This window comes from Poecilia reticulata, linkage group LG14 (assembly GCF_000633615.1).
Source record: "Poecilia reticulata strain Guanapo linkage group LG14, Guppy_female_1.0+MT, whole genome shotgun sequence".
Classification (NCBI taxonomy): Eukaryota; Metazoa; Chordata; class Actinopteri; order Cyprinodontiformes; family Poeciliidae; genus Poecilia; species Poecilia reticulata.
This window is the reverse complement of record NC_024344.1, coordinates 3,887,834-3,910,038: the sequence shown is the minus strand read 5'-3', so window position 1 is coordinate 3,910,038 and position 22,205 is coordinate 3,887,834. Positions and strand designations below refer to the sequence as shown.

General features: G+C 39.2%; 3 protein-coding genes across 4 annotated transcripts in view; 2 read left to right on the top strand and 1 right to left on the bottom strand.

The window, feature by feature from the left end:
- Positions 1–27: 27 nt before the first annotated feature.
- Positions 28–9,067, bottom strand: LOC103475639 (F-box only protein 40-like). Its single transcript, XM_008427430.2, has 9 exons — positions 8,676–9,067; positions 7,855–7,877; positions 6,725–7,277; positions 5,736–6,208; positions 5,002–5,181; positions 3,948–4,189; positions 3,055–3,186; positions 2,034–2,307; positions 28–1,094 (listed from the first exon to the last, which is right to left on the bottom strand). Exons 2-9 carry the CDS (start codon positions 7,855–7,857, stop codon positions 891–893), a joined length of 2,061 nt encoding a protein of 686 aa, XP_008425652.1. The 5' UTR covers positions 7,858–7,877; positions 8,676–9,067; the 3' UTR covers positions 28–890.
- A 165-nt stretch (positions 9,068–9,232) lies between these two features.
- On the top strand, positions 9,233–15,766 carry LOC103475641 (F-box only protein 40-like). 2 transcript variants are annotated; one of them, XM_008427434.1, is made up of 7 exons: positions 9,233–9,258; positions 9,401–9,449; positions 10,172–11,329; positions 12,409–12,695; positions 13,377–13,508; positions 14,021–14,306; positions 15,041–15,766. In XM_008427434.1, exons 2-7 carry the CDS (start codon positions 9,447–9,449, stop codon positions 15,257–15,259), a joined length of 2,085 nt encoding a protein of 694 aa, XP_008425656.1. In that variant the 5' UTR covers positions 9,233–9,258; positions 9,401–9,446; the 3' UTR covers positions 15,260–15,766. The 2 variants fall into 2 exon arrangements, with proteins under 2 accessions (XP_008425656.1, XP_008425655.1); XM_008427433.1 differs by having other exon boundaries at positions 9,233–9,262.
- Positions 15,767–15,858: 92 nt separating this feature from the next.
- aifm5 (apoptosis inducing factor mitochondria associated 5) overlaps positions 15,859–22,205 on the top strand; it is a 12,199-nt gene continuing 5,852 nt past the window's right edge. Inside the window, exons 1-13 of the mRNA XM_008427432.2 lie at positions 15,859–16,334; positions 16,452–16,539; positions 17,383–17,492; positions 17,603–17,712; positions 17,783–17,827; positions 18,121–18,202; positions 18,627–18,739; positions 18,820–18,906; positions 19,034–19,125; positions 20,743–20,873; positions 21,731–21,846; positions 21,923–21,994; positions 22,081–22,144. Coding sequence (XP_008425654.1) covers positions 16,316–16,334; positions 16,452–16,539; positions 17,383–17,492; positions 17,603–17,712; positions 17,783–17,827; positions 18,121–18,202; positions 18,627–18,739; positions 18,820–18,906; positions 19,034–19,125; positions 20,743–20,873; positions 21,731–21,846; positions 21,923–21,994; positions 22,081–22,144 — 1,129 coding nt within the window. The 5' untranslated portion in view covers positions 15,859–16,315. The remainder of the gene's footprint in view (positions 16,335–16,451; positions 16,540–17,382; positions 17,493–17,602; positions 17,713–17,782; positions 17,828–18,120; positions 18,203–18,626; positions 18,740–18,819; positions 18,907–19,033; positions 19,126–20,742; positions 20,874–21,730; positions 21,847–21,922; positions 21,995–22,080; positions 22,145–22,205) is intronic.

Sequence of the window (22,205 nt, the reverse complement as noted above, 5' to 3'; positions counted from 1 at the left end):
TAGTGCCACCGAGAAGGAGACGGAGAACAAGGAGGAGGGGCTTTATTATGCAGACATGAGTCTGATTTTGATTTGAAAACATGTTGGACAGTTCACAGTTAAAGAAAAGGCCTTTTTATTTTTAAGATTTCAAACAAAACATTACAGCTTTTTACTACGCACAAATACCAAAAATATTCACTCATATCTGAACATAAAATATCCTGTTCTTATAAAGATTAAAAATGATCACAGACCAACCTTTTGCAACAGCTTCAACTCCTCTGGGAAGCTGTTCCACAGTGTTTCTGACCATTTTTCCAGAGGCACATCTGGGAGGTCAGACACTGATGTTGGACAACCAGGCCTCGCTCACGTCTTCCATTCTTACTCACAGCATAAGAGGGTTGAGGTCAGGACCCTGCCATCTTCTTCTAAACTAAACTAAACTAAACTAAACTAAACTAAACTAAACTAAACTAAACTAAACTAAACTAAACTAAACTAAACTAAAACTAAACTAAACTCCCTCATCCATGTTCTTTATGGAACAGGAAGTAGAAACTATTTCCACATACTCTGTATCATTAAATTGACAAAAACATCTTGTGAGGACTGAAACCCTACTCCTCAATTCACTGAGTTCCTCAATTCAGAACATTCTGCCACAGAGAAAACACAAAAAGTTTAGTTTAGCTTAGTGCTGTGCAACCTTTGCTGTGTCGCATAACATTAAATTAATAATATCTCCATGTTTCATTTAATTGGGGAAAATGTTCGTCTTTTTGCCATCCGGTGTTGTGCGCATGAGTTCAGAGATTCTCACAAACTAAAACTAAAATGCAATGCTACATCTGAATATAAATCGGTTTAAGTTAAACACAACAAGCAGAGGTTCTTCTTCACTGCTGTCATCTTCGTCCTGTGAAGTGATTGAGGAGATTCTGGCCCTTCGGACTCTTCTGCTGTTTTTCAGTAAAGAAGGGGAGGGCAACCCGTTCCTTCTGCTCAGTTTTCTGGTAGTAAGGACAGACTTTCAGATGAGCAGAAATCGGAGGTATGTCGGCCATGTTCCATGAATCTACAGCAGAGAACAGATGACTGAACTCCCACACCTGGAGACAAACAGAAGCAGCGTCATGAGGACATCAGCCGCGTTTCTATTACAAACACAGCTGTCACTATTCTGCTTTTGTCCAAAAAACACAATTTCCCAACTGCGGTGTTTCCCTTAAACACTTTAAGTCATTAGACATTATGTCAGTGACGGATGTAAACGGTTACATGAGATTATATTCATAATTCAGCCATGACGTCATTATTTATCAGCCAATCAGAGGAGACGTGGCGTCTACTTGGGAGCGGCTGCATGCAGCGTTTTGGGGAAATTGTAGTCGCCGATTTTACACATTCAATCTTTTTATGAACTGTGAGAGATCTGGTGGAACCAGATGCACAAGGTCTGAAAACAGCAACAAGAAAGAAAAAAACAAACCATTATCCTCCTTCTACTTCCTGTCGTCGTCTTCGTCATTTTCACCAGTAGTGTAGATGTGAAAAAAGTGTTTCCAGTACAAGTTTCCATTCTATACGGCTGATAAACCACCTCATGTTAGTACAAAAACCTTTTTTGTTGAAAAACTTGATTTTTTTTTAAAATCAGAGTGTTTCCATTAAACTAATTTATCTTCATTATTTCAATTTGAGCAACTGTTTGGTTAATGGAAGCGCAGCTACTGATAGCAGCTTGTGGCGGACTGGATGGTTTGTTCCAAGTTAAAGATCTGCTGATGCTGTATCAATCTTCAAGACGTCTCAGATCTTCTGAACCAGAACCAAATTTGGGACAAACCTCCAGAAAACTACTAAACATCCGAAATACTGAGTTCCTCTAAATCTAGACTAAAACCCCAGCTGGTTAGAGTTGCTTTTGAAACATAATAAATGAAACATTAATCAACATTCTGATGTGCAACGACTAAACTAATGTTTCAGTTTCTGCCTTTGTGTTTTTATGATGTGAAGCACTTTGAACTGCAGGATTTTCTTCTCACAGGTTTGGACCTCCACTTGGCTCTCCCATGTGAGGAGCTGGTCCTCTCCCAGCGGAGCGTCACCATCCCTCTGTCCTGCAGCAGGGAGGAGCAGACCTGCCTCATGAGGCGGGACACCAGGGCCAGCTGGGACAGGGACTGGCTGTCCAGGAAGCTGGCCATGTGGCACAGCACCTCGTAGGGCAGCGAGCTCAGACGGTCCTCCCCGTCTCCAGCTTTGCTGTCCAGAGAGGGAAGAACGTCTGGACGCAAGTTGAAACACCTCAGCTGCTGACTGTGAGAAGCAAAGAAAACTTTGGTCAAACAGATTGTCCAGTAGCATGCTACGGTTTTAAATAACCTTTGAACTTTTACAGATTTGTCACATTAAGAGGGCAGTATTATGTAAAATCAACGTTCTAAGGTTTTTAGCATGTTTTGATGTTAGTCCCTCATGTTGGTTTGATTCATGTCTCCATGGCAACAATTCGGCTCCTCTCACAAAGCGCTGTCTATTTACCCAAAACTCCTCCCCCATCCAGCTCCTCTAGACTAGCCAGCAGCAATTAGCAAACATATGAATTATTTCAGTCCAACACTCCTAACAATGGTAATAAACGGCATAAAGAGTAGCATTGTTGACATGACATGTTYAAGGCGGAGCTTCTTAAAGAGACAGAGACCCAATTTCAAAGTGTTCAAATGCAAATTCAGATTTCGTTTTAGTCATGCTTCATACCCCAACTGAACTGAAGGTGACATAATTACTTGATTGAAATATAAAATAGCACTATGTGCATGAAATTACATAATTCTTCCCCTTTAAAACCAAAGATTTAAAGAACTTTCTCACAAGTGTGGTATGCATTCAGCCCTCAATTAACCTGATACTCTTAAGTAAAATCCAGTGAAACAAAGTGAATTAAAAAATCAGCAGACTTTTTAGTAGAATAACAACTCCAAGACTTAAAGTCAAAAGAAAATTATACAAAATATGTACCTGCGATCATCTAAAGACATTTAAAAGTGAGGTTGTTCTCACTTGTAGGTGACGGTGGCTTTCTGTGTGGAGGGATGAAACCTCCTCTGCCTGTAGGTGCATCCCAGGTACGCCAGGGGGCACTGCTGTTCAAACCATTCACTCAGACACATCTGGATGTCGCTGTGCACATTCCTGGAAAGATAAAAGCAGTTGGTGCACGCCAGATATGTGCATCCACATCTGAACAGTTGCATCTCAGCAGAGCAAAAGCAAAAAAAAGTAGCACTACTTCAACATATTTAGGCTCAAGTAAAAGTAAAAAGTAGCCGCCCAAAAAGTTACACAAGTAAAAAATTATTTGGTAAAACGGCGACTCAAGCGACTCAACTGATCAAAATATAATATAATTTATTATTTAAAAATTACATAATCAGATGGACCAAAATATAAACTAAGTGGAAATTTTGGTATTTCAAAGCCCAAAATGAGTCACAAAAATAACGTCATTACAAAATAGCAAAATGAGGCCAGAGAAATATTTTCTAAATCAAGTTTAACAAAAGGTGCAAGTATGTTTCTGGTGAATCTTTGGTTAAAACATGTTTGTTTTTCTTTCTGTCGGTAGAGAATCCTGAAATGTTACTCAAATAAGAGTAACAATACTTCAAGATAAAATGAAGCAAAAGTAAAAAGTACAGCGTAGTAAAATATACTCTTAAACCTACATTTTTTTCCCACAAAAAAGTACTTTCAGGGAGTACTTTGATTATGGTAGTAACTAGTTCCTACACAACTCTTAGAACAATCTTTAGAAAATTTAACAGGAACCTTACAGTGAACTAAAACCCGATTTATACACTGAATACTTGGTTTTTTCCTCACATTATGTCAAATTTAAGTATCTAGTAAATGTAACTAGTTACTACCCAACTCCTCCTCTGAGTGCAACACACCTGAAGTGTGTGGCGAACTCTCTGCGGTGGAAGGTGTGACCGCAGAGGAACGTGAACGCACAGCTGGTTCTGTTGTTCCTGCTGTTCACGGTTTCCGCCTGAAGTTGCAGAAGAAGCTTCAGCGGCCGGTSCGCCATCACGTCCGCCAAGGTCGTCCTCTGCTTGAAGGGCGCCGTGCGGAAAGAGTGCGTCTGCGTGCCAAAGTCCACATACAGCCCGTCTGCTCCCTTTGTCTCACTGATCTGGAAAAAATAAGACAATTTACTGAAGTCAGTGATTATTGTGTTCAGCAGCTCAACCAAAAATGACCAGAAATGGATAGAAACTACCTGCATTTACTCAGTTACTCTTACTTGATTAAAACTTCTGGATTCTTTACTCACTGCGAAGAACAAACATGTTTTAACCAAGAACTTTCATTAGTTTTATACTGTATTGTATGAATAAAAGGTAAAATGTTTCTTTTGCCTGATTTTGTGTTTATGTTATTTATGTAAATTGTTTTCATTTTGATCTGTAAATACTAATATTTCTTTATGTTTTGGTCCTTATGATGATTCATTTTCAAATATTAAATGATGTGATGTGTACTCAGTACTTGAGTAAAGTTTTTACCAAATACTTTTTACTCTTACTTTTGACTTTAGAAATATGTCGAAGTAGCGCTACTCTTACTCAGAGGAGGATAAATTAGCCAAAAGTAAGATTAGCACATATTTTTATTCAAGTAAAAGTAAAAATTAGCCATCCAAGAAATTACTCAAGTAAGAGTAAAAAGTGTTTGATAAAAAGTCGACTCAAGTAGTGAGTAACTGATCAAATTATCAATCATTTAATCTTAAAAGATCACATCAGATGGACTAAAATATAAAAATATATGAACATTTTAAATCTGAAAATAAAAATAAATCATATAAATAATTACATGTTAAGACAAACACACTGGCATGTTTGTTTATTTTATTATTTTATAAAAAATATAGCTACTCAGGTAAATGTAACTAGTTTCTACCCAACTCTTACATTCTCCATCCCCCTCTGAACATGTTTGCACCTTGTGGCCCATGACTGCCATCTCAGCGTAGCCCAGCAGCGTTGCTCCGGCTTCATCTACAAACCAGTCGCCCTCATCGGCTCCCAGGTCTGATGTGTCCACGCCTCGATTCTCAGTCTGCACCCGAGCAGCCGTCTCGTTCAGATGAACCCGCCTCTTGTAACGATAACTTATAGGCACCTTTCAGGGAAAAAAGAACAGCTCGTTGCATTTTACAAGATAAATGAGATCAGTGGAAAGACCTGTGAGTTACACCGGAGTAAGAGGTGAAAAGCAACATGCCTGATGGTTAACTGCAGTTTTCTTGCTCTGGTTGATGTAGGTAAGCTTTGGGAGAATCAGCCTTTCAACACAGCCTTTAAGGTAATCGACTATTTTATCTAAACTTGGTGACATTTTGGAGTTTTCAAAAGCAACAACTGGACATAATTTAACTTTCAATGACTTGTTCTTGGTTTTACTGTGACCAGTCACATTTACAAAACAGCTTTAGGTGGCAATGAGACGATGAGTTAAGAGACTTTAATTTCAGGTTGTACTATATATTAAGATGTATTATTTCCGAGGCACTTTGAAGTTGTTTTTATGTTTAGACCAAACATAAAACTGGTTTGGGGTCAATATGTTTTTCTGTCAGTCTGTGGAGCCTGCAGCGTTTTGGAGAGTTTGAGAAACTGCTCCACAGAATTGTTGTTTATTTTCCTGTGTGAATTGGCCAAACTTGAGCTCGTCACCTTGAAAGAGTGCAGCGTCTGGACTGGAATTGGCTCCAGACTGCCGTAGACGAAGTCTTTCTCCCTGGAAGTGCAGGCCTCAATCTGCCCGAAGGCCAGCAGCATTCGTCCGTGATGCACCACGTACATGTTGTACTCCTGGGGGGTGAGCTCCTGCCCCAGCCGCTCCAGAACCCCCTCCTGCCATGGGGCCAGGCCCGTCTTGCTGGTGTCAGGTGGAGGGCAGCTTCTGGGACTGGTTTTGTCCTGCCGCTGTCCTGCTGGTCCCTTCTGGCTTCTTCCGTCATCGGCTGGTTTTTGGTTTTGTTTGGGATTTTCCAAATTCTCCTGAGCGACAGCGCAGGCGCCTCTCTCCATGCTGAACATCATCTCAAACAGATTGTACTTCTCCATGTTGATCACTGGAGGTTGTGCAACACTCTGAGCAGTTTCTTCTGCAGCATGACTTTCAGACATGCTGCTAACAGGAAGAGCTGAGAGGGAAACAATTTGCAAAACCCGTTAAAATGAGAAGTTTTTCTGTGTTTTTGTACTTCAGTTTGAGTCTCTGCTGCAGGGATGTTAACTTAATTTTGGGCCATATCAAAAATCTGAATGTCCTTAAAGGGGCGGTTTTAAAGTGACATAAAACGGCTCATTCTGAAAGGAGTTCTAAATAAACAGACTAAAATCTCATTATCTAAGAGGAATTTTGTGTAAAAGATGTAGAGAACATGTTTCGTAGCCCACAGACCAGCGGTGCCCAAAGTCTGCATCCTCCATGTTTTAGGTCTCTCCCTGGTTTAACACACCTGGATCAAATGATGGCTCTTTAACAGGCCAGAAGAACACTGACATGCTGAAAAGGTTCTTACTGCCACCAGGGAGAGAACTAAGACATGTAGGATGCCGGTCTTTCAGGTCCGACCCTGGGCACCACAGCCATAGACCTAAGTTGTACTAAAGAAGCTCCTTTTTATGTTTCAGAACCAAGCCGCATTTTGACTAACCTTCACTTGGGTTTTGGTCTTGAACACCTCCGACTGCAATCTCCTCTCTGCTCTCCTCCTTTATTTCCTCCTCTTCTTCTTGCTCCATAAGCTCTGGATACAGAGGCTTCATTTTGAGGCGGCCGTACAGATCTGACTGGTCAACTAGAGCCATAGCAACATCCAAAGCCTCGCCGTGCGTCTCCCTTTCCTTCATTATGTTATCCTGCATGGCGTTGAAGTTATTTGGGTTTGTGTCATCCATCGGCCAGCGCAGCCACTCCATGGAGCAGCAAACCACGCTGGCCGGACACACCTGCAGGTGAGCCGCCCTCGAGGAGCGGGGCAGCTGGACCGGGCAGCCGTACTCGGCGTTGAGRCACGGCACCCTCACGTTGGGGCACAGCAGCAGGTGATCCTCCTCTTTGCACARGTGGAAAACRGCTCCGCAAAGCAGACGGCAGGGAAGGAGAGCGCAGCTGGCAGAAGGCTCCACCCGAGCCCTGCAGCGCCGGCTGTAGCAGGAGTCGCAGTGGAGATGCTGCCGGACCCTGGAGCCGCGAGAACGGTGACTCTGAGAAACAATGACACAGCAGACTGTTAGCAGCAGAGYGGGGAGTTACTGGTCACTTTTACTCAGTTACATTTACTTGAGTAGTTTTATTATGAAGTATCACTCCTTTTATTTTAGTAACATTTCTGGATTTTCTACCCACTGAATGAAAAACAAACAGGTTTTAACCAAAAATTCACCAGATACCGACACACACCTGCAGTTTTTGTTAAAGTTTAAGTATTTTATTGAACAAAAACATTTATTTTGCATGATTTTTTTCTTACATATATGAATTATCATTTTAGTCTTTGAAATACCAAAATTTCCTCTTAACTTCACATTTTGGTCATCTGATTATGTAATTTTTAAATATTAAATGATTAATAATTTATCAGTTTACACACTAAATGGGTAGACGTTTTACCAAATACTTTTTACTGTTTTTCTTGGATACTTTTTACTTTTACTTGAGTAAAAATATGTTGAATAGTGTTACTCGCTGTTGAACACAGTTTATGTGTGAATCACTGTACAAGTTTTCTACTAATCATGGCTTGGCACTGTACCGATGCTCAACAAAATGTTTGTCACTCACCATATTTGACTGATTTTTCTATCCTGAAAGAGAAAAAAAACAAGCAAGTTTAGTACTTTAATTTAATTTCTGACACCTACTCTGAACGTTGTTATAAAACTCAAAACTCCCTCAACCTGTCTAGCTTTTGTCTTTAAAAAATAAAACCAAATTTGTTCAAATAAATCAGATAACTACATAAATCTAACTGAACAGCACAAATTTTGAAAATAAGACAAGCAGTTTCTCACTAAATGTTAGTACTTTTAAAGCTATAGAATAAAAAAATAAAGCCGTGCAACAAATTCAGTTTATGGTGACAAATAGTAAACGTTTTTCTGGTTGATCACATCTTTGTTTTTGCAGCTGTCCTTCATTCTCAGCAAGCATGTGGCGACGGTGGACAGGAAGGACTCCAATCTGTTCAGTTAAACTCCAACGGTGTTAAAAAAAAAACACCTTTTGTAGAAAAATTAAGAACCATTATCCTGGTTTTGTATTACATTTTAAATATAATCACATTTAACACAAGTGTAATAAAATGCTAATCAGATTTTTACCTGTTAGCTTCTGAATATTCAGTGATCAGTTTTAATGATAAGGATTCTGATCATTTTGAGACAAACTTATAAAAATCAATGAAAGAAATGTGACATTCTGATTCAGCGCTCTTTGTCTTTAAACACTTGAAATAGAAAATTGAAACAATGACTGCTGCTCGGTCTAATGCACAGATCTCCAAACAAACACTGAAACCAGTTAAAATCTTTATCATCGACCCTTAAATTAGCTGCTCAACGTCTTGAAATTTAAACAAACTGAAAGACTCAGAGGTGATTTACCAAATCGCCGGCCAGACGTGTCGTTTTGTCTCCTTGGTTTTATAACGTCGCTATCAGGTCTGCACTTTGAGGTGGCAGGTTAAAATTAGCCAAGGAGCAGTGAGCAGGTTCCCAAGGAGAAATGACCCCCCCACCCCAGGCAGCGTCACGCTGCAGCAAATCACTTCAAATTTAAAACCTTTTCAAAATCTTTATCCACATCTGAAGTAATGTGAGCAAACGTTTTATGATCTGTGAGAATAAATGCAACCAATAACACGCACAGGAAGTGATATAATGGGTTAAATATTACAGCTGTAAATATCACCTGAAGGATCAGATTTTGCTAATAAATAGTATTTATAATGCAGCAGTAAAAGATTATAAATATGAATATATTTTCCGATTTAAGAGGTCGAGAGGACTTGTAACCTTAGTAACACTTCTGACCACCTGTGTAACATTTCTCAGTCAGGACTCCGCTCTATTTATAACAGCAACACATAACACACACACGCACACACACACACACACACACGCGCGCACACATACACACTTTTTAAAAGCATAAGCTGGACTGTCTGTTTTCTTCTCAGCTCATTCAGTAGGTAGGCTAAAAGCTCAATTTAATCATTTCCTTTTATTCTTTTTCTGCAGAAACATTATTTAAAATGATTTGGTTCATATTTATTTTGAGACGGTTGCACTGAAAGACGGTGAGTAATGGAGTCTTCTTGTTTCCACAGACCTGCAGCTTCAGATACAGAAACCTGCAGACGCCACATCTTAAAGATGGTGAGTTAACGCTTAAATAATAACACTAATCTATGACTTTGATTCCACTACAGCAGACATTTTTAAAAAACTTTTAATTTACTTAGCATGCTACTGAATTTCCCTTAATTAAAAATAAAATCTGGCCTTCTGAAGATAAATACTAAAATAAATTAGAGTTTGAATGAATACTTTTAGGTAAAAGAAGCACATGGTCACCATGATGTCGTATTCTGTTTGTTTTTAAGTCTTAAAACTGTCATATTCATCATTGCCCTCACAATACAGAATGTTTTATGTTTTGTAAGTTTATTGCATCAGAAAATTTGGACTTTAGATGAAGCTCATGCAAGATTTTTTAAGGACATCTCGTTTTGAATCTGTAAAAATCTAGATATTATCTAAGACTTCAGGCAGGAAAAGTGAAAGGATCAAAATGACAATAATTCATACAAGTAACAAAAAATAACAAAATCTGGCAAAAGAAAATGTTTCCAAATCAGTTTCTTTCCATAGAAAAACATCAGAAACTTTAACAAAAACTGCAGGTATGTGTCGGTATCTGGTGAATTTTGGTTAAAACCTGTTTGTTTTTCATTCAGTGGGTAGAAAATCCAGAAATGTTACTAAAAGAAGAGGAGCGATACTTCATAATAAAATTACTCAAGTAAATGTAATTGAGTAAAAGTGACCAGTAACTCCCCGCTCTGCTGCTAACAGTCTGCTGTGTCATTGTTTCTCAGAGTCACCGTTCTCGCGGCTCCAGGGTCCGGCAGCATCTCCACTGCGACTCCTGCTACAGCCGGCGCTGCAGGGCTCGGGTGGAGCCTTCTGCCAGCTGCGCTCTCCTTCCCTGCCGTCTGCTTTGCGGAGCYGTTTTCCACYTGTGCAAAGAGGAGGATCACCTGCTGCTGTGCCCCAACGTGAGGGTGCCGTGYCTCAACGCCGAGTACGGCTGCCCGGTCCAGCTGCCCCGCTCCTCGAGGGCGGCTCACCTGCAGGTGTGTCCGGCCAGCGTGGTTTGCTGCTCCATGGAGTGGAACCGCTGGCCTTCCAACATCGCCTGTTCTCAGCCGCACACCGAGCTGTTAGAAAACCTGCTCAGGGAACGAGAGAGGTTCGGATGTTTGGACCTGGCCATGGCTCTGCAAGACCAGGATGCTCTGTTTCACTCCATCAAGATGAAGAAACTGTTCCCGGAGCTGATCCAGACCGCGGAGGAGGAGGCGAGGGAAGAACAGAGGCTGGAGGAGGAGATGAAGAAGGAGAAGGAGAAGAAGAAACAGGCTCTCATGGAGAAGGAGGCAGCAGAGAGAGCAGCTGCAAAAGAAGCAAGGGACAAAATATGGGAAGCAGTTAACATGATTAATGTGAATTTTCCTGATGAAAAACAAGATGAGGATGAGGAGGAATATGAAGAAAATCAGCCGGTGTTGTCTCAAGCAGAGAGGGAGGCCATAGCCAGAGCATCAGAAGTGGATGCTGGTCTGTTGGAGAACTACAACGCCTGGGAGCGCATGTTCAGCATGGAGATGGGAGGCTGCAGGGAATCCGAGGGCACGGCTGCAGCAGGTAGAGGTCAGGCGAGAGGAAAAGGAAGAGGGAAAAGCCTTGGTTCACTGAAGGAGGATGAGGAGGCAACCTGTGCTGGTGCAGCAGCATCCACCAGCAGTGCATGCTCCTCCTCTCTTCCTGGGAAACCCAAAAAGAAGAGCTTTGTGTATGGAAAACTAGAGCCGATGAAAATCATCACTGTGCGCACGTTTAAAATCCCGACCAGCTTCACAGCCAGACAGGGTCGCATCCGTAACCCGGGCTTCTACAAGAGAGAAAACCAAGCAGTGGACACCAGCGACCTGGGTGTGGCGCCAGGCGACATGCCAGTGTGGGAGGAGGTTCAGGTGAGTTGACCTCCATGTCATCTTCTGATGGGAAAGGTCTTTTAAACATGCAAAATTATTTAGAAAGCCCATATGATTACAATCTGATACACTGCAAAAACACAAAATCTTTAAAAGTTCTTTTGTCTATAGTGAAAATATCTTAGTTCCCTTGAGATAAGAGAAACAAACTTATAAGTAACTTGTCARCCAGAAATATGAGCTTGTTTTAAGTAAACTTAATAATGATGAAAAAGTACTTGTTCCATCAGCAGATTAATTGCTGAAAAATTACTTCTGAGTTAGTTTCGTCTTATTTCAAGTGTACTATTTGCACTAGAAAGTAGACAAAAATACTTGGTAAGATTTTGTTGTTTTGCAGCGTAGAAGATTGTAAACACACTAAAGTATTGTAACGATTCGGTGTTTTAGTTCGGCTGGTGCCCATATGGTTATGTGTATTTGTTGTATGTTACATTGTGATGTTTATTGTTATGTGTATAAAGTTATATCTTTCCCCTGTCTGACTCTGCTATCTCCCAATCACATGTGATAGACCTATCATGTGGGCGGGGGATCAGAGGAGCAGCAGGGACAGAACCGGAAGAGGAGGGAGTTCGGGTGTGTTAGCAGGAAGCTAGTTCGGGGAGCCCACGGTTGGTTAGAGGTGTAAGCTGTGACCTCAGAAATAGTGGCTCGTTTCTGTTCACTAATAAACCCAACTGTGGTGTGCTGGCGTCATTACAGTGTTTTGCATGTCCGTCTAAGCTAGCAGATGAAAGCTATAGCCAGGCTAATTTTACTAGCTCGGCAGCAAGTAATATATACTGCTCAAAAAATAAAGGGGACACTTCAGTGTTCACTTAAATGTTAAAGTGTTCCCTTTATTTTTTTGAGCAGTGTACTTATATTGTTCATGTGTTAGTTCGCAATGTGGTTAGTTCTAAACTTTGGCTACTTTATTGTCTCCATAGCAACAACCTACCACGTTCGCTGTCCGTTACAAAGTTCACGGAAGTGCGACGTCAGTAAACTAAATTAAAGGCAGGTGTGGATGACTTTTTAAAAATGTTATCCTTTGGGTTCGACTTCCCTCGCAGGCCTCCCTGCTGTGCTCCCTGGAGAGGGAGCGGAGGGGTCACCTCATCGCTGAGAGCACGTCCTCGGACAGCCTGCTGATGGATGAAGGCACGCAGACCTACTGCTTCCTGTCCGCTCCTTTCCGCAGGAACACGTCGCTGGCCGACCTGACGGCTGGAAAACCGCTGGAGCTGCACCTGCAGCTGCAGGTGGAGAGCGTCACCAGCCGGCACAACAAGGCCAGCTCCGCCTTCACCTTCCTCTGCGGACACACCTTCCAGCGCACGGAATACGGAAAACACTTCAAGCGAGTCTTCCTCATCAGCTCATCATTTAAATATATAATAATAAATCCCTCTCTTCCTAAAAATAAAAATTTCAGCAAATTTACCAGCACTTCTATAGGTTTAGAGCACACAAAATTGTACTCTAGTAGAAGTAGAAGTACTTCAACATATTTTCACTGAAGTAAAAGTAAAAAGTATCCATCCAAGTAATTATTCAAGAGTAAAAAGAATTTGGTAAAAAGTCTACTCAAGTACTGAGTAACTGATCTAATTATTAATCATTTAATATTTAAAATGACATAATCAGATGGACCAAAAATATTAAGTCAAGTGGAAATTTTGGTACTTTAATGATCAAAGGTAACAAAAAATAACAGCATTTGTCAAAACACAACTTTCCAAATGAGTTTCTTTCAATAAAAAACATCTGAAACTTTAACAGAAACTGCAGGTGTGTGTCTGGTGAATTTTAGTTAAAATATTGTTTGATTATTTAACGGGTAGAAAATCCAGAAATTTTACTCAAGTAAGAGTAATACTCCAAAATAAAATTACTACATGACTTTTCAGCAGATTTAAAGTAGCAAAACTACATTTTCCCAAAACAGTTACTCAAGTAAATGTAATTATCTGACCAGTTGCTACCCAGCTCTGATGCATTCTGTCTCATTTGCCTTTGTTGATGGAAATGGCCGGTGCAGGAACATCCACAGCGACATTCAGATGTGTGTGAACGGCTGGTTTGAACAGCGGTGCCCCCTAGCGTACATGGGATGTACCTACAGCCAGAGGAGGTTTCGGCCTTCCACATATGAAGCCACCGTCAACTTCAAGTGAGAGAAAAACATGTTTTCAGACAAGTTTATGTAACATTATGATTATAGAAATGTGAACAGAAAGATAAAAGTGGAAATTGACGAACTCAAACTGGTAGAAATCAGTTCCTGAGATGATTAAAATGAACATTACAGTGAACATAACTAGAAGTAAAGATACTAAAACACTGAAAAACAAAGCAACACTCCAAGTTTGTTTTTTTAACGTTGTAACATGATGTAAAGCTAAAAAGTCACTCTTAAATAATACTGCCCCATTAAACATTTTAGCTCTGTTACTGTTGAAGTAATTAGCTTTTCTTTGTTTTGGGCATTATTATTAATTATACCATTTGATAGAAACATTTTAGTGAACAAGGTGACCCACCACAAATTTCATTTTTTTAAATCTCTCATCAGTCAAAATTTCCAAATTAATAATTTCAGGTTAAACGCCTGTTTCTAAAACATGCAGGATAATCATGAAGCTTCAACATGCAGATACACCAAACTGTTTCATCTGCTTCCAGTGAGGAGCTGGGCTGCTTTGGCCTGCATCCGTCCACCCCGTTTTCTCCGCCTGCGGGTGGAGGTCACGCCGAAGGAGGGGAGGACCGTCTGAGCTCGCTGCCCTACGAGGTGCTGTGCCACATGGCCAGCTTCCTGGACAGCCAGTCCCTGTCCCAGCTGTCCCTGGTGTCCAGCCTCATGAGGCAGGTGTGCTCCTCCCTGCTGCAGGACAGAGGGATGGTGACGCTCCGCTGGGAGAGGACCAGCTCCTCACATGGGAGAGCCAAGTGGAGGGTGACACACAGGGTGAGCTGTAACCCAAACATCCAAAGAGTTAAAAGCAAACCCAGGACGAAGCTRWTCCTGTGGACAGACMATCCCTCTCCCAGTGYCAACTAGAAMAACCAATCAGAGCSAGGAGGCGGGRCTTAGCKCTGCCTTCCTCTTTGGTCTCTGCTACGCTGCTGCTAGCATAAACTGTCGTGAATGCTAAAGCTAGTTAGCAAAGCCACCAATGGAGATGCTAACAAACTGTCACGACCAGAGGTGGGTAGAGTATCCAGCAATTACACTAAAGTAAGAGTAGCACTACTAAAACATATTTTTACTCAAGTAAAAAGTATCTGTCCGAGAAATTACTCAAGTAAAACAGTATTTGGTAAAACGTCTACTCAAGTACTGAGTAACTGATCAAATTATCAATGTTTAAAAATTACATAATCAGATGGACCAAAATGTAAAGTTAAGTGGAAATGACTATATTTTAATAACCAACATGACAATAATTCATATAAGCAATAAAAAAAATAACAAAATCAGGCAAAATAAAGTTTTTCCAAATCATTTTTGGTTGAAAGTGAAGTGTTTCTTCATCATAACCATTATGTTTTCACAGATTATGTGTCTTATGACATGGTGACAGTTTTAACAAATACATAAAAAATATACTTTTTAATAAATTTACACATTGGACCTTCAGTGAAAATACTGACCTTTGAAAATAAACTAAGACACAGACCGTTTCCCCCTCTGTCCTTCAGGTGTGGCAGTTTAGCTCCCTGTTCTCTCCTGTGGAGGCCTGGAGCTTCAGAGACGTCCCGTCCATCTCTGAGCATCTCAAAGTTTGTCCCTACAACGAGGTTGAGTCCAAGACTGAGAAAATTCGCTTGCCTCGTGTTCGAGAAGAAATTAAACCAAAGAAGAGCTGCAAAGATCCCACGCTGGTCACACTGTTCCAGGAGAAGAGGATCATGATGTAGGAGCTGCTGTTGGACCTCAGTTCAATTCCATTCAATTATACTTTATTGATCACAAAGGGAAATTAAATAATGCATGTTTTCTCTCTCTTTCCATACCCATTAATTAGAAATGGAGCTTAAACTGATACAGAATATAATTCTGATTTTAAAGCGGCATAATAATGCAACGTCTTGACAGCACTTTAAGAGTTTAAAGAATTGTTGTTTAAGTTTGAAATAAAACAACTAAAGGTTAAAAATTTCTGCTGTTTTATTCAGATTTTTCACTTTCAGAGACAAATTGAAGATTGAGATTATTCTCAACGTTCCTAATACAACATTGTAGATTTTGCACCTTTGCTGTAGTTAAAGAAAAGCATCTAGTTTTCAATTGAACAAAGTTATTGTCTGTAATAAGAACAGGACTTGGGCAATTTTCTTTCTAAACATTTGCTATATTTAGTCAAGTTTAATAAATGAAATCAAAGCTGATTTACAAATTACAAATTAAAAGTCTCCGTCTCCATCTATCGGCCAAATTTGCATCATTTTTGAACTGCAGCTGGGGATCGCACAAAATCAGTCCAAGGACCACAAATGGCCCCCGGGCCGCACTTTGGCCACGCCTGCATTAGTACTTTAGTATTTAAACTTTGAATTGTGTCTGGATGACAGAGGCCAACTCTGGCTTTGTAATGGTGCTTTGTCGACTGTCCATTCAGCAGTTCAGCTTCGTCAGCCGTTCTCTTTCCCTGCGGCGCTGCGAAACAAAAGCGCTCGCTGCCTTTCTGTGGAGTAATGAGGCTGAACAAGACCAGCAATGCTAATGAAACACTTCTTTCACCCCAGGTCACTTATTAGCACATTTTAGCGTTCTTATCAGATCAAAACTTTTGAAAGGACTCGACAATGCATTTTAGAGATGGACTACTTGGTGTGGGAAAGACCTGCCATCATTTATCTGCAAAGAGGAAAGCAAACTGACATCTGACACCAGATTCAACGGCTCCCAGCTGAATTTTAATGTTTTAGGAGTGGATTTGTGTCTCTATGTGCCATTACTGTTGAATAAGTGACATGTCTGGGACTAAAGCACGTAAGTCGTTTATTCCTAATAATTATTACAACTGGGAGCATTTCATTCTGATCGTCTGAGATATATTTGTGTTTAAGACGTGGGATGTTTTGTAGTAACTGATGATGGTTTGCTCAGCATGTGGCGAGTTTACAGACTCTGATTCTGACGACAAAGAGGAACAGACAGCGATGGTGTGTCTGGAGACAGACCTTCACGACGGACAGTAAGAAAAACCATTATGATCTGGAAATGTAAAAAGTCTGGTTTAACGTGTAGTCCAGGGGTGTCCAAAACACATTTGTGGCCCTGGGGCTGACTTTGTGTGCCCCCCCCCCCAAGCTGCAATTCAAAAATTATACAAATTTGGTTTATAGACGCAGATGGAGACTTTTAATATGCAATTTTTTTTACACTAAAAAATGTAAAGTACTATTCAAAGTTTGCATTTCTATAACCAAGCTTTAACAACAGGTAAAACCATTTGCTGCACCCAAATTAGCTTTGACTTAATTTATTAAACTTGACTAAATATAGCAAACGTTTTGGAAGAAAGTGAGTCAGATTTAGATTGCATAAATTGTAAAGATTTCAAGCTTTACATCTTTGTGTTGCTGCGATTTAAGCTAAATGCTAATGTCACCATGCTAACCAGCTATAATGAACATTTATTCCCATAATAAACTGACAGAAATATGTTCGCGTTACGACTGTACTGATATTATTAGAAGCAACTTAAATACAAAAACAAACTCTGGGTTGAAGCTGCATGAGTCTTTAATTGGATTTTTATTTCTGTACGTCAACAACTTAAGGATTTATTTTAATGTTTTGAAAAGTGGACCTCCTCTATTTGGTGATACAATTATATAAAACACAAATCAAAGGTAAAATGGGAGACAGTGCCTTGACAGTGTCGGAAGTTTTTAATCTGATACGCGATTCTTTTGTCATAAAACTTTTTAAGCAGCAGGTATGTGCTTTAAACATTTCTATATTTATCTGCAATATAGTGTATCGTGATAGTTTACTAAACAAACCACTTCTGTTTGTTCATGTGTAACGTGAGGATGATGGAAGTGGATATTGGTCGTCACAGTGTGCTATTAACGCGCTGCGATGGAAAATATAGCGCCATTTCAAACCAGTGTTCACACTACGGCGCGCCGCTTAGCAAAGGTAAGGAAGAAAACAACATGAAAGCAGAAAAGATAAAGTCTCCAGTTAAAATGTTGCTTTCTAGTGCGTTATTCTATGTTGCAGTCAGGTTTTTTGTCGCTTCTGCTCAGGCGTCATTTCAGGACACAAAGTGCGCTGCCCGTGGCACGGCTCCTGTTTTAATGCTCTGACGGGAGACCTGGAGGAGTTTCCTGGGATCGACTCTCTACCTTGTCACAAGGTGCAAACCGGCCGATACCTCCACGTTTAGCTCAACATTTGCTGCTTATAATTTATTTTCTTCTTTTCAGGTCAAAATTCAAAACAGCAAAGTGTACGTGTCCATAAATAAAAAGGTTGGTGAATTAATTAATTGTTAAAAATGGAATTAAAATTTGGGGATCTAAACTAATTTGAATCAAAGCGGAAAAACTCATTTTTAGTAAGAACCTAGTATCGGTTTAACAACCATTTAGTTTGTGATTCTATACAATTCATTATTAATGCAAATAAAGAAACGTGTCAGGAATGCTCAGTCGACTTGATTTGATGCTGGTGTGTGATAATACTGCTGTAATAAACGAAAACATATATTTTAAGGCATCTTTTCCAATCGATGTGAAAAATAAAAGTTTTGTGCCACATTCAGGACATTCGGCATCAGAAAAGGTTGCAGCGAATGGGAGCTGCAGTACCAGGAGTGAACCACACAGTTTTACTGCTGGGAGGAGGTTGGTGGCCATGTTTCCGTCTGTGTGCTTCTGCGATTTAAAGTGCAAAGCTTAAAAAAATAAAGAACCAAATCCTGCTTAGTCAGCAGTGGACAGAAAACATCTCAGTGAAAGAAATGGATCCAGTAAGAAACTATAGCCATTGAGTTTGTGGTTTGGGTCCCATTCTGAGCCAAGTTATTGACCCGTAACCCTCAGCTAATTCTTTTTAGGTGAATTGAAGAAGTTTTTGTTTTTGGATTAATTCAGTTATTTATCAGTCAATTGAAAGACAGCGACTGGGTCGAACATTTTCATCCCTTTTCTGTTAAATAAAATCAAATTATGTTAAATCAAGATGTGAATTAATTCTGCATCTCGACACGGCGCGGCTGTGTGTTGGCAAGAGTCTTTCTGCCTGTGTGTAACGTGTGTTTCCTGTCAGGAGCTGCTTCGCTGATCTGTGCCGAGACGCTGCGGCAGGAAAACTATGGCGGCAGAATCATCATGGCCTCCAGAGACGACCTCTTACCTTACGACAAAACCCGACTCAGCAAGGTCATGAAAGCATTTGATCCTTTTTTTTTTTCATTTTCAGGACGGAAGGCTAAAGAAGTTTTTTATTGTGTATAATTCAGGTAATGAATGTGTTGAGTGACACTATTGTGCTGAGGAGGATGGAGTTTTTCCAGCAGTACGACATTGAGGTTTGGCTCCAGAAGGAAGTGAGTACTTCTCTCCAAATGTAGATTTTCCTGACAGTTTAGCAGCTAAAAAAGTTTTTTTAATAATATGGAATAAAGAAACGGAGGCACGTGACTTGATAAAGTTTTCTTTTTCTGTTTTTTAAAGGCAGTATCGGTGGACACGGAGAAGAAGACGGTCACTTTTGATGACGGTTTAGTCCAGAGCTACGACCAGCTGCTTCTCTCTACTGGTTGCAGGTCCAAAGATTAATAATGTTCACATTTATTTCACCTGATGCAAAGAAACAAATGCGCACAAAAGTGTTAGTTAGCTACGAATTTGGGTCTACAACCTTTACAGTCCAGCAAAATAAAACTCAGTTAGAGGCGCAAATGTTATTACATTAACTTTTACATTTTTACAATAATCTACCATAAGGAATTTGTCAGTTTTTATAAAGAAGCACAATTTCACTTCCATTTCAGGTTTACATGTAAAGAAAAACAGAAAACTTTATATTTCAGGAAAATAAGTTATGCTATGCAAAATTTCCAACTGAATGGGGGAAAAAAAAAACTAGGTCTAAAGAAATAATCCAGTTAATTTTAGTACCAATCTGCACTGGGGAAAAAATGTTCCATGGAAAAATCTTTCATTTTCCTTTAGCTTTTCCATATTTCAAAGAATAAAACATCAACATATTTAATTAGTATTTTATGTGACAGATCAATATAGTGCATATAGACATCAAGTAGAGAAAAACAGTTAAAATAGAAGGAAAATATTCCACAATTTTCCAAATTTTTATAAATAAAATCGGAAGAATGTGCCATGCAAATGCAAATTTAATTTGATAATCCTAAATAAAAAACAGCCTCACTAATTGTCTCTAGAGTTCATTTCCCACCTTTACTGTTAATAAATGTAAATACTTGCATTAACTTTACGCCAGGGTTATCCAAAGTGCGGCCCGGGGGCCATTTGTGGCCCTTCAACCTCATTTTGTGCGGCCCCCAGCTGCAATTCAAATTTGGCCAATAGGTGCAGATGGAGACTTTTAATATGTAATCTTTTTACAATGGAAAATCTAAAGCACAACACAAAGGATTTGTTTCTATAACCAAAAGATAAAACCATGTTTCTCCAAAGACTTTTTTACTCTGAGGCACCAAATCAAACTGAAACCCAGAAGAAACTGAAAACTGGATGTTTTTCCTTAAATACAGCAAACATGCAAAAGAGGGGAAAAAAGTCATTTTGAGCATAATTTCAAAAATTAACTTCTGAAACTCTGAAAAATGCCAAAAGTCAAAAGTTCATTTTTCTAACAATTTTTCAAATTTTCAAACTCAGAAATTTCCCAGGACATTTCTGAAAATTTTATACCTTATTTTAAATCTACTGGCCCTGATACACAATCCATTCAAGTTTTGGATCTACAATAAATATCCATTTGAAAAAAAAAATTTACTTAATTTGTTATATTTTAGGTCGTTGGGTTTTTTGGCTCTTACTTACTTTCAATTCAACAATTTTGACCCAAATGACAAAAAGTTTGGACACCCCTGCTCTACAGATTTCACATTTTGTGTACATTTTAAGCATCTTGGGGACATAATGTGACATTTTAACAGTATCTGGAGTCTCATGAGTCTCAGCTGAGGCTTGCAAACAATAACTATATTTTTTAGAAAAATCCTTGTCAGTATCAGAATCAGTTACCAGGAAACTGAGAGCTTAACTGTCCACTAAAACAAACACCAACACCCCTAATTTAACCAACAGGAGACACTCAAACTGTAGACTTTAGCAGGAAAAGCAGTGACTGTTAGTTATTGCATCATGATGAATCAGATTGTTTATCTTTCCGTCAGAGCGAAGGGTCTGGACGTGCCGGGGAGGAAGCTGGACAACATTAAGATGCTGGAGACTCCAGAAGACGCCCGACAAATCCACGCCGCCTCTCTAGGCTGCAACATCGTCCTTGTGGGAACTTCCTTTGTCGGTACTTTAGCTGCAAAAATCTTAGCTAAAAGCAGACTGAAGAATATTAAGGTTTAAGTTAATGTTGGTGCACTTTTTACTCAGTTTGTTTGATTAGATTTTTAATTCAAAGGTTTTATGGATCATTTTAAGTCAGTTATTTTCAAACTTCCAACATATATACATACACTAACTGCTTAATCAGTCAAATAAATTAATTAAATTGTTTCTATCCATCTTGTGTGTCTATTCATAAAACTTTTGAATCAAAAATCTAATCAAACTTATTTACCTATTTCTTTCTCTTTTTATCAATTTCTTTCTTGATGTATTTACTTTTTATATATTCATCTATTTATTAATCCATTTATTTCCTTATTTGTTCATTTCTTTCTTTCTTTACATATTCATTTATTTTTTTACATATTTATGTATTTATTTATTTATATCTTTATCTATTTCTTTCTTTATATATTGATTGATTGATCTGTATACTTATTTTTTTCCTTCTGTATTTACATATTCATTTCTTTATCTATTATTTATTCATTTATCTATCTATTCTCAGCATCCCAGTTGTTCTGGGTTGCTATTTTTAAAATTTTGTTGTGCTTTATTTGTGCACAATGACATTAAAAGGATTTTGATTCTAATAACATAGCTCTACGTGAAAGGCTGCGTTATTTCAAAGTTGTGCCATTACTGCGCTAAAATACTCTTTTAGCCACTCAGTAATATTGTTTTTTTGTTTATTTTTCATATTTCCCCGACTCAGGATAATATTTTAAATAGGTTTTGGTGTTTTTCAGACTTTATACTGCTCAGTAAATACTTTAGTACTGTGAATAAAAGCTGTTCTGTTGGTGATCTCTCTTTCAGGAATGGAGGTGGCGTCGTACATGATAGACAAAGCGTCCAGCATCACGGTGGTCGGCAGCAGCGACATGCCGTACCAAAACACTCTGGGCCGCGAGGTTGGGAAAATCACCATGATGGTGAGGCGAATCAACTTCCTGGTGTTTTACTTTTATTCATTTAGTTGTTTGCACTGAAACGCTGTTGTACGTGCAGATGCTGTTGGAGAAAGGTGTGAGATTTTACATGAATGATCACGTGACAGAAATTAAAGGTGTTAATGGAAAGGTAAAGCCGGAAAACGTGTAATTATTAACTAGTTAAGTAGATACATAAATAATTATGTTTCTTCATTTTGTCCTTCTTCCTTTAAGGTGAAAGAAGTTGTACTTAAAAGTGGTAATGTTATCCCAGCTGACGTTTTAATTGTGGGTATTGGTGAGTAAAACTATTGTAATACTTCTAAAAAATATATTCATTAGTTTTTTATATATATATA